This window comes from Ascaphus truei, chromosome 1, assembly GCF_040206685.1.
Source record: "Ascaphus truei isolate aAscTru1 chromosome 1, aAscTru1.hap1, whole genome shotgun sequence".
NCBI lineage: Eukaryota > Metazoa > Chordata > Amphibia > Anura > Ascaphidae > Ascaphus > Ascaphus truei.
The window spans coordinates 17,188,252-17,200,408 of NC_134483.1; the positions used below are offsets into that span (position 1 = coordinate 17,188,252).

The 12,157-nt window shown below is 51.5% G+C and overlaps 1 protein-coding gene across 2 annotated transcripts in view; it reads left to right on the forward strand.

Moving 5' to 3' along the window:
- Window positions 1–5,135: 5,135 nt before the first annotated feature.
- NOL6 (nucleolar protein 6) overlaps window positions 5,136–12,157 on the forward strand; it is a 104,135-nt gene continuing 97,113 nt past the window's right edge. Inside the window, exons 1-2 of one of the 2 annotated variants that reach the window (XM_075583282.1) lie at window positions 5,136–5,223; window positions 9,596–9,811. In XM_075583282.1, the coding sequence (XP_075439397.1) occupies window positions 5,176–5,223; window positions 9,596–9,811 (264 nt within the window). In that variant the 5' untranslated portion in view covers window positions 5,136–5,175. Of the gene's footprint in view, window positions 5,254–9,595; window positions 9,812–12,157 lie in introns of both variants that reach the window. The other variant, XM_075583222.1, reaches the window with a different exon arrangement.

Sequence of the window (12,157 nt, forward strand, 5' to 3'; positions counted from 1 at the left end):
GCAGAGTCTAATACATCGATTGTAAGCTCTTCGGGGCAGGACTCCCTTTCCTATTAATTTATGTCTTAAGTGCTTATTCCCATTGTGTTATAGTATTATGTCACGTGTATTGTAAAGCTCTATGTACCTGGATAGCGCTATATAAATAAAGATATATATATACATACATACATTCAATTATCTTTTATTAATAATCTACTTATTTCATTTGTTATACTGTATTAAAATATACATATATATATTTCCAACCCCTGGTGCCTTGTATATCTTTTACAAGTGAGCCCATTAAAGTGAAGCAGCATATTGTGTATTTTCCAGACTCCCAATTCACTAAAAGTAATTTAAGAAGCGATACTGGAAAAAAGTGAAAAGTCTTTGCACGGATCTCCAGACTTCCAAAGATGATGAGCAGCCTCTAATGTTTCAACACTGCCACCTCGTGGACGGTGCCTGACATTGCAAGGGAAAGTGTGTGGCGATCGGTAAAGCAGTCTAAATACAACTCATACATCCTCACCATTTATTTATTATTGGTGTAAAAAAAAACACGCCTCCACTTAAGGGGGCATCACAATACTTTACAGTTAAACGCATTTAAATGATATGCCCTTATTTTGGTAGACAGGAAAAGCCAGAAGGAAGAGGTAAGTCTTACACCGAGCCCGAAACAGTGGTAAAGTCGCTATACACCCGAGCGCTGGCGGTAACGCGTTTCAGCTGTACACGAGAAAGCCCACCCAGCGTAGGGTGCAGTACCCTTGGCACAAAGACGGACCCTCCCTTGTAGACCAGAGACCTGTGTGTGTAGTATAAGGAACATCATTGGTCGGATATTTTGTATTATTCTGTTCGCAATAGATGTTTTTTTATTAAAAGTATTATTTGAACGTCCTCCCCTTATCATTAGATCACTATGAGGGGTGGGGGTCACACGGTGCTTTGTGGGAGCCTGTTGTTTTATTCCAGTTTGCAAAGTTCCCTGCGGAGCCTTCCCGTGGGAGGAGGGCTGGCTGTGAAATAGTGCGGAAGCTGCAGCAAGGAGAGTGACGAACGGGAGAGAAACCAGGCTGTGCACAAGTCTGGGGAGACCACCCGATTGTCATCCACATCCCTGCATTACCATCTTACCAACTGGGACAGACTCCACACGGACACCCAACCACTTAGGAGGACGTTTGGGGGAGCCTGAAGACAATTCCTCTCTGCCAAATTTGAATGGCCGCTTGTGAGTTTGCAATCTCTTTTTAATCAATTTTGTTAATAAACAGTATTATACTATGTTTCCCTTTCCCCCCCCCCTTTTTCTGAGGTAACACTAAGAAGTACCCACTATCCCCAAGCTGGAAATTTGGTGCTTCAATGTAAGTGTGCTTCCTATACATTTCCCCACGTTATATCATTGTGCTTTAACCATTCCGGACTGCGGTTCCTCTGTCTGTTAATATATTGCATGTGTCCTGGAAATACGAGTGAGACTACGCGCCGGAGGATCCACCCCCCCTTCTTTTCTGTGACTACATACAGAGGTTGGTGAATCACCTCTGGAAGAAACTCTGGCAGCAGGATCACACTCTATGAGGGACTGAAACTTTGAACCCATTTTATCACGGTTGGCGCAGTTATTATATTTTTTCTTGTGAAATAGTGCAGCATGTCACAAACCGGGGCCAGACCGTAGGGCTGAGGTGGGGTTATGAAATCATCGACCTTAGACCGCGTAGACTGGTCCGGAGTGCGACGTTCGTAGTCAAACAGGCCGGGTTCAGGACTGGAGAGAACAGTGTAGTCGTTGGACAAGCCAGAGTCGGGAGAGGAGATATCCGGGTAGCCGTAGTCCAAGCAGGGAGTCGGCAACAGGAAATGAAGCAGGTCCTCCTGCTTCAGCGTAATCGCTGCAGGTTTGCGTGAGTGGCGTCCACGGCCCATGGCGCCGGTCTAGGAGAGAAAAGACTGACCGGAATGGCCACACCACCAGGCAACACTGGTGAACGAATGCTTTAGCGCAGGAGTTCAAGCAGGCCTCTGCGAAGGAGAAAGAGCAGCAGGGCACGGGGTGAAAACAGCAGCCTCTGCAAGAGGTGTATGCAGCAGGTTGCAGGGACCAGTGATGGCAAACCAATGCTGCAGCACAGGAGTCCGAGACAGGTCTCTGTGTGGAGTGTAGCAGCAGACCTCAGGTACACATGAGCTCAGGCCTCTGCGTGGAGAGTAGCAGCAGGCCTCTGGGAACACGGGAAGACAGGCCTCTAAATAGAGAGTAACAGCAGGCCTCGGGATACTCTGGAACTAATAACGAAAACTAGAAAGGTTAGTACATAAAGGAAACAAGCCAAGAGGCTTGTGGCTGAACACAGTAACATCCAGTAAAGTGTTATGTTCGGCCCTGACTCATTGCCAAAACCCAGCATATAAAGGGCAGCGAGCGAATCACAGGAGGGAGGCGTGCGAGAACTCCAATGATGAAGCACTGGCTTGGGCAGCAGAGATAGCCAGCACAGTTGCTTATAGATTGCTAGAGGGAGTAACTAGAAACGGCACAGTTCTGCAAGGCTATAGCAAAAGCAGAACCGAATTCCTTACACTTTGTAAGGACGCGTTTACATGATGTGATCTGTAACGCAGAATACAGATTTTTGGCTAGTTTTAATCTGCAATTTATGACCATGTCAAACCGTGGGGTTTTACAAGGACAAAGTCGTAGATACTAGAATATCACCCTCTGCCTTTTTTAGCAGGATGGGAGCCAGGGAGTCCCTCGGAGCAGAGCAGCGCTGGTTTCAGCTCCAGGTAATAGGGTTGTCCAGGTGTCCAGTATTGAACTGGACTGTCCTGTATTTGGACATGGTCCAGTAAAAAGATAGCGGTAATACTGGACATGTATTTGTCCCGTATTAGCTCTCTGGATATAGTGACCTGACTGGCTTGGGGGGCAGCGGGATTTCCCCGAGCAGGGAGAGTGCAGGGCAGTTGCTAGGGGGCTGGCTTGCTTCCTCCAACCTGATTGGCTGCATTACCCAGCAGCAGCCAATCAGGAGGAGGTTTCAGGAGCCCTGGGGGGTGGAGACAAGCAGAGGAGGAAACAGCATGGTGCACCTTTCACCATTGTGTTCAGTATTTTTGGAGAAGCCACCTGACAGCCATAGGTACATCCCGGTACCAAAGATACTTACCAATGAATGTATAGCATTTAGGTCTTCCGGGGGAAAAAAAATGGTGGTTTAAATCCCCTACGCCACATGGGCCAATAGGAATTTGCAATTTCATGCGTTGGAGCTTCCTAGCGTCCTGTGTAGAGGTGGGTGAATTGTACTAGCAAAGGGATTATTACCCCAAATAGAACGTTTCGTCCAAGCACCCATGTAAATATTGGCGTAACTGGGGGCAAAACGTGTCCCCATTGCAGTCCCACATATTTGCGTCTAGAACTGGGTTAAAAACAGGAAGTAATTATGCGCCGATATAAATTGGACGTCGTGACGTCACAGCGTCAGCGTCATATAATGCTGCGTGGCCATTTTGAATAGTGCTGCAGGAGAAAAACATGATTTTGAAGGCGACTAGACAGCAGAAGGCCGGGAGACGCCGTCAGGACCCCACCACCGGACCCCGCCGTAGGTGTCGTGTAGATAGTACTGAAAAGAGGCTATTTTATATAACAATGTAACCACCTTTAAGATTCAAGGCTTACATCAATACAGATCATTTAAACCAATGCACACGTAACGGCTAGCTCTATGTCAACATTCAGTCCATTTGGGACTAGAGTTTTTAGCTTGTCCCCCCCTCTCCTGTGTGGCACAACGTGCTCCATGGCTGGGAACATGAGCCCTTTTGGATCTGCCTGATGATTCATTAGGAAATGTTTTAATACATGATGCGTGATATTCTTTTGCCTTATGTTGCCCATATGCTCTAAAATCCTGACCTTAACAGGCCTAGAGGTCTTATCGACATACCGGAGGCCCCAATGGGCACTCTGATAAGTACACTACATCATCTGTTTTGCAGCTTATATGCATAGCACCTTTACTCCACCCGATGTGAGATTTGGGTCGCTATCTGTATGTTTCGCAGTGCATACCTGTTGGTAATCCAGGAGGCTCTGAGTTGCTCTGCAGAGGTGTGGAGAGAATCAGGACAGGCTTTCAGAGTGCTTATTCTCTGTTGGCAGCGCCTCCAGTCAGCGAGGATCCTGTGTCTGCAGGATGGTCCACGCTGACACCTCTCTTATCACAAGGCAGTGATTCGCAGAAGCTTAGATGGTACAATGGATGTTTATTCATGGTCCCAGAACTCACAGCAGTCCTCATTCCCTGGACGGTCACCTTAAGGCTTGAGGCCCATCTAGGCTCCCTTCTGGGGCTCCGCCTGTATCCCCTACTGGGATACAGGGTAGCTGTTGCCCACTCCACGGGGGGAGTGAAGAGCACACTAAGACTTCTGGGAGTGTCAGTATATACCCTAGGGGTTGGGCTTGTAACCCTACCCCCATAACAGGGCAAGTCTGATACTGATAGGCATCATACCTTTGCATATGACCCAGCCAGTATCCAACCCCAGGCGGACACCCTCAGGTTGTTGCTAGGCCCGCCCCTGGATACAGCCAGTGTATCCAGGCTGCAACAACAAGCTAGGCCTGCATGAGAGAATCTAACCCTGTACTTACCAGGACTTTCGCTGTGGGGGCCCAACAGAAGAGTAGCGGCCTAAGCTACATATGTTTTTTCGATGGTATAGCTTGTTTTTGTGATAATTATCAGAGGAAATTGCACTAAGTTAAAAATTCCTTAAAATACTTTCATTTTATTAAAAGCCCTGAGCACCTAAAGTAACACTACTGACTGTATCATGCTATTACATCCTTCCCATCCCATGTGGGCTTGTATGTAAGAAGGTGTTACCCTTAAAAACATGGCTGGCCAAAGCGTCACTCTCTGTCTGTCAGCTGTCTCTTGTGATCGCTATGGTCTGTGCCTAAAGCAACATGGCCGCTCAAGCTTCGTGACTCCTCCCCTTTGCGTCCAGGTAAGGGTGGAGGTTTTGCCCTTAGTGCCTGGCAGGCGTCAGCCCTAACGGGTGACGTCAGATAAGCGCCGCCTCGCGTTGTCCAATCAGGCATTAGAGGGTGGGCGGGGCTTCCAGCAGACGGACTCTCTGGATCCCACGTGTGCGAAGATGAAGAGGAAGCAGCAGCGCGAGGCCCAGGGACCGGAGCCCATAACGGTACCGGGGAGGGGACCGGGGCCAGTGCCGGTACATGGGGGCGGGACCGGGACCGGGGCAGGCGGTATAGGGGCGCTAGTTTTGGCAGGCGGGTGGTATAGGGGCGCTAGTGATGGCAGGCTGGTGGTATAGGGGCGCTAGTGATGGGAGGCTGGTGGTATAGGGGCGCTAGTGATGGGAGGCGGGTGGTATAGGGGCGCTAGTGATGGGAGGCAGGCTGGTGGTATAGGGGCGCTAGTGATGGGAGGCAGGCTGGTGGTATAGGGGCGCTAGTGATGGGAGGCAGGCGGGTGGTGTAGGGGCGCTAGTGATGGGAGGCAGGCGGGTGGTAGAGGGGCGCTAGTGATGGGAGGCAGGCTGGTGGTATAGGGGCGCTAGTGATGGGAGGCAGGCGGGTGGTGTAGGGGCGCTAGTGATGGGAGGCAGGCTGGTGGTATAGGGGCGCTAGTGATGGGAGGCGGGTGGTATAGGGGCGCTAGTGATGGGAGGCTGGTGGTATAGGGGCGCTAGTGATGGGAGGCAGGCTGGTGGTATAGGGGCGCTAGTGATGGGAGGCAGGCGGGTGGTGTAGGGGCGCTAGTGATGGGAGGCAGGCGGGTGGTGTAGGGGCGCTAGTGATGGGAGGCAGGCTGGTGGTATAGGGGCGCTAGTGATGGGAGGCAGGCGGGTGGTAGAGGGGCGCTAGTGATGGGAGGCAGGCTGGTGGTATAGGGGCGCTAGTGATGGGAGGCAGGCTGGTGGTATAGGGGCGCTAGTGATGGGAGGCAGGCTGGTGGTATAGGGGCGCTAGTGATGGCAGGCTGGTGATATAGGGGCGCTAGTGATGGCAGGCTGGTGGTATAGGGGCGCTAGTGATGGGAGGCTGGTGGTATAGGGGCGCTAGTGATGGGAGGCGGGTGGTATAGGGACAGACATGCATAGGGCAGTGGATATTCACAGTTGAGTGCAAATAGCCGCACGGCTATTCGCACTCAGTAGAACTTAACTGAGTGCGAATAGCCAAGCTGTTATGAACAGGTTTCTATGCCTTTATTCACCAGGAAAAATCAGAAAGTCTTATAGCTCAGTGGTTATGCAGCAGGCCATTAGCATAGTGGACCAGGGTTCGATTCCTGGCAGGGATGTTTATTTTTTCCATTTTATTTTCTACTGAGTGCGAAGAGGATTGGATTCTGCTGGGGTTTGAGGAGAGAATCCAGTCTACCAAGGAAAGGTTATGTGATTTCAGGTTTGTCCGTGTGGGTTGGGAAAGGAGTTGTGATAGGTTAAGTGACTTGAGTTGAATCTGTATTTTGTGGTTTTTTGGGTCAAGACAATTGAAGTTGAAATCCCCTAGAACTAGCAGCTTACTCTTCTCATTCAGAGAGGAAATGTAGCCAAGAAATTGGGTGATATCTGTCAGGGATTGTAGAGGGGCTTTAGGGGGGCGGTAGATGCCAGGGAGCAAGATGGGCTTAGAAAAGGGGAGGCAGATTTTGCCAAATTGTAATTTGTCTGCAATATAAAATAACACCCCTCCTCCTCTCTTTGACCTATCTCTCCTAAAAATGGCGTATCCATGGATGGCGATATTTGCATCAGGTGTTTTATGGGTTAACCATGTTTCTGCTGTATAACCACTGAGCTATAAGACTTTCTGAGTTTTTCCTGGTGAATAAAGGCATAGAAACCTGTTCATAACAGCTCGGCTATTCGCACTCAGTTAAGTTCTACTGAGTGCAAATAGCCGCACGGCTATTCGCACTCAGTAGAAAATAAAATGGAAAAAATAAACATCCCTGCCAGGAATCGAACCCTGGTCCACTATGCTAATGGCCTGCTGCATAACCACTGAGCTATAAGACTTTCTGAATTTTTTCTGGTGAATAAAGGCATAGAAACCTGTTCATAAAAGCTTGGCTATTCGCACTCAGTTAAGTTCCATAGAAACCTGTTCATAACAGCTCGGCTATTCGCACTCAGTTAAGTTCTACTGAGTGCGAATAGCCGTGCGGCTATTTGCACTCAACTCTGAATATCCACTGCCCATGCATAGCCCCTGTAAGCTCAGAACCCAAACCCTGTATCTATCTATCCTATCCATCTGTGTCACAGGGGAGGGTGCGGAGCGTGTGACCTCGTGCATATAGCAAAGGACCAGAAGCCCCGGTGGTGCATCCAATATGACAAGTGATATAGTTATATATGTGTCTTTCTTACTTCTCATAAGTGAGGGTCATTTAGTTCCCGTCTTTGGCCAAAGCATGTTGCGCCTGTGACCGTGCCAAGGTTCCCCCTCTTCTGCAAGCCCCACACTATCTGGGAACAGCAGTTTGGAGGTGTGTGTGACCCCTCCGCCCTGGTTTTAAGCCTACCCAGTCCACCTTTAGATAGCAAGTCTTGTGATGAATGACTTCCTCCATCAGGGAGGTGAAGAGAACGTGTGCAGATAGTGTGAGGCCCTGCGAGAGAGGGGATCCCAGTCACACACACACACACACACACACACACACACACACACACACACACACACACACTGCGAGAGAGGGGATCCCAGTAACACTCCTAGTCATCACACGTGTGTGTGTGTGTGTGTGTGTGTGTGTGTGTGTGTGTGTGTGTGTGTGTGAGAGAGAGTGTGTGGCCCTGCGAGAGCGGATCCCAGTAACACTCCTTGTTATCACACGTGTGTGTGTGTATGTGTGTGGCCCTGCGAGAGCGGATCCCAGTAACACTCCTAGTCATCACACGTGTGTGTGTGTGTGTGTGTGTGTGTGAGAGAGAGAGTGTGTGGCCCTGCGAGAGCGGATCCCAGTAACACTCCTTGTTATCACACGTGTGTGTGTGTATGTGTGTGGCCCTGCGAGAGCGGATCCCAGTAACACTCCTAGTCATCACACGTGTGTGTGTGTGTGTGTGTGTGTGTGTGTGTGTGTGTGTGAGAGAGTGTGTGGCCCTGCGAGAGCGGATCCCAGTAACACTCCTTGTTATCACACGTGTGTGTGTGTGTGTGTATGTGTGTGGCCCTGCGAGAGCGTATCCCAGTAACACTCCTTGTTATCACACGTGTGTGTGTGTGTGTGTGTGTGAGGCCCTGCGAGAGAGGGGATCCCAGTAACACTCCTTGTTATCACACGTGTGTGTATGTGTGTGTGTGTGTGTGTGTGTGTGTGTGGCCCTCGAGAGGGGATCCCAGTAACACTCCTTGTTATCACACGTGTGTGTGTGTGTGTGTGTGTGTGTGTGTGAGTGTGTGGCCCTGCGAGAGCAGATCCCAGTAACACTCCTTGTTATCACACGTGTGTGTGTGTGTGTGTGTGGCCCTGCGAGAGCGGATCCCAGTAACACTCCTTGTTATCACACGTGTGTGTGTGGCCCTGCGAGAGCGGATCCCAGTAACACTCCTTGTTATCACACGTGTGTGTGTGTGTGTGTGTGTGTGTGTGTGTGTGTGTGTGTGAGGCCCTGTGAGAGAGGGGATCCCAGTAACACTCCTTGTTATCACACGTGTGTGTGTGTGTGTGTGTGTGTGGCCCTGCGAGAGGGGATCCCAGTAACATTCCTTGTTATCACACATACTGTATATATGGTGTGGTGGGTTTGGGTTCTGATCTTGCAGGGACAGTGTGTCACTGTGTGTCACTGTGTGTCACTGTGTGTCACTGTGTGTCACTGTGTGTCACTGTGTGTCACTGTGTGTCACTGTGTGTCACTGTGTGTCACTGTGTGTCACTGTGTGTCACTGTGTGTGTGATCTTGCAGGGACAGTTTGTGTCAGTGTCACTGTGTGTGTGTGATCTTGCAGGGACAGTGTGTGTCAGTGTGTGTCAGTGTCACTGTGTGTGTGTGATCTTGCAGGGACAGTGTGTGTCAGTGTGTGTCTGTGTCACTGTGTGTGTGTGTGATCTTGCAGGGACTGTGTGTCAGTGTGTGTCTGTGTCACTGTGTGTGTGTGATCTTGCAGGGACAGTGTGTGTCAGTGTGTGTCAGTGTCACAGTGTGTGTGTGTGATCTTGCAGGGACTGTGTGTCAGTGTGTGTCTGTGTCACTGTGTGTGTGTGTGATCTTGCAGGGACTGTGTGTGTTTCTATTGATACGTGAACCTATTTTGCCCATTTCCCTGTATTGTAAAACCTCAGACACCGTTTGCTGCATATTTAGCTGGAATAATGTTTATCCCAAGCAGTTTTAGATTCCCTTACTGAATTGGCTTCTACCCCCTCTGTTGGGAGGCGTTTCCTTGCCTCCACCCCCTTTCCTGTAAGGCGCATTTCCTCCCAGGCAGGGTCGGGGTAATTGGTACGGTTTGCTTGTTTACGTCTGACGTTTGTACGCACTGTATGCTTAGTGAGCGGCCGCTCTCGCTAAATCCTCATCTCGTGATGAATTGCAGGAGTACGACGATGACGAGGGAGGTGTCATCTCCGAGCACGTGGGGCAGCCGGGCGACCCGCCCGCCTCGAAAGCGAAAAGAGCGTCGGAGGCCGAGGACATCCCGAGACCGGTCAAGCTGAGCAAATCCGAGCTGTACAAGCCTCCCACCAACGAGGAGCTGAACCGGCTGAAGGAGACGGAGAACCTCTTCCATAGCAACCTCCTGCGCATGCAGGTAACCTCCCTCCTCCCACCTGCGCGTGCAGGTAACCTCCCTCCTCCCACCTGCGCGTGCAGGTAACAACCTCCCACCTGCGCATGCAGGTAACCCTCCCACCTGCGCATGCAGGTAACCCTCCCACCTGCGCATGCAGGTAACCCTCCCACCTGCGCATGCAGGTAACCCTCCCACCTGCGCATGCAGGTAACCCTCCCACCTGCGCATGCAGGTAACCCTCCCACCTGCGCATGCAGGTAACCCTCCCACCTGCGCATGCAGGTAACCCTCCCACCTGCGCATGCAGGTAACCCTCCCACCTGTGTGTGACCGGGCGCACGTGGCTTAGTGGGGAGCAGTCGCACCATTCCGTGGTAGCACCACGCCCCTTTCCTTGTCCCCCAGAAAGGAAGTTATTGAAAGCAGAGACACATTTTAGTGGGTTATTTGCTCCATTCTCCCAGCGGCCAATCGGGGGCAAAACCAGTGGAAACGGCATTGAATTGATCAAAAGAAAAAACTCACAATTATTTGTGAACGCGATGCTTTTTCTTTGCTAAATATGGCTCTGATTTGTGACTTCCGGCGATCGCGACCAAGCCGTCGCGCCGCTCCTACTATAAGCGCGCGCGACGGATTCAATACATTTGTTTTGACGCGCTGTCACCGGGACTATAAGCGCGACCTAAGTGTTGGGAGACCGAGAGACAGCAGGTGAGGGAATGTAAGAGGTGAGTGTTAAGGTTGGGCTGGCGGGGCGAGAAAGTGCTCGGCGTATGGGGAGGGTGAGGGAGTTCCACAGGTGAGAAAAAGGTTTAAGGCGAGCGAGAGCGCAGTGAAGGTGGAGAGGAGAGGGTTATGGGTAGAGCGCAGGAGACGAGCAGGGGCACAGCGAGAGGTCAGAGCTGATCTGTAGGGAGGAGCAGATCAGTGGAGCGCCTTAAAGGTTCTGTAGGAGGAGAGCTTTGTGGGGATCTGAGCTTTGTGGGGATCTGAGCTCTGTGGGGATCTGAGCTCTGTGGGGGATCTGAGCTCTGTGGGGGATCTGAGCTTTGTGGGGATCTGAGCTCTGTGGGGGATCTGAGCTCTGTGGGGGATCTGAGCTCTGTGGGGGATCTGAGCTCTGTGGGGGATCTGAGCTCTGTGGGGGATCTGAGCTCTGTGGGGGATCTGAGCTCTGTGGGGGATCTGAGCTCTGTGGGGGATCTGAGCTCTGTGGGGGATCTGAGCTTTGTGGGGATCTGAGCTCTGTGGGGATCTGAGCTCTGTGGGGATCTGAGCTTTGTGGGGATCTGAGCTTTGTGGGGATCTGAGCTCTGTGGGGGATCTGAGCTCTGTGGGGGATCTGAGCTCTGTGGGGGATCTGAGCTCTGTGGGGGATCTGAGCTCTGTGGGGGATCTGAGCTCTGTGGGGGATCTGAGCTCTGTGGGGGATCTGAGCTCTGTGGGGGATCTGAGCTCTGTGGGGGATCTGAGCTCTGTGGGGGATCTGAGCTCTGTGGGGGATCTGAGCTCTGTGGGGGATCTGAGCTCTGTGGGGGATCTGAGCTCTGTGGGGGATCTGAGCTCTGTGGGGGATCTGAGCTCTGTGGGGGATCTGAGCTCTGTGGGGATCTGAGCTTTGTGGGGATCTGAGCTCTGTGGGGGATCTGAGCTCTGTGGGGGATCTGAGCTCTGTGGGGGATCTGAGCTCTGTGGGGGATCTGAGCTCTGTGGGGGATCTGAGCTCTGTGGGGATCTGAGCTTTGTGGGGATCTGAGCTTTGTGGGAAGCCAGGAGAGGGAGTTAAGGAGATGAGCAGAGTCTGTGCTGAGAGAGCGTGAAATTATTCCAGCAGCCGAATTTAGATAGATTGCAGGGGAGCATGATGGGAGGCAGGGAGGCCTGTAGGCCGTACGTTACAATAACCCAGGCGGGAGAGGGTAAGGGCAGGCATTCGAGTTTTAGGCCAGGTCCATAGTAGTCGCTTGCGACCGAGCGCGTGATGTCACCTGTACTTAAAGCGATCTGAGGTCTGTATGTTTTGCCAATGAAGGCGTGCCCATGACGTCACGTGAGCGGTCCGCCCTCATTGGCTGAACCGCGCACGTGACCCCGGCTGTTTCGCCGCAAAAACAAATGTATTTGTCTCGTGAAGTTTCTGCAGCGCCGTCTCTCACGTGAACTATGGCCGTGCCCATTGACTTCATGCATTTTGTTTTCGGCGCGAGCTACATCGCTCACGCCATCGCCCCTACTATGGTCGCAGCCTTAGCAGTAGATTGACAGAGGAAATGGCAGATCTTGGCAATATTAGGCACGTTCTATAGTGCCGGGTGCGTGCTACGCTGTGCACGCGCGGAATTTTAGTTGGCTGACGTTAGT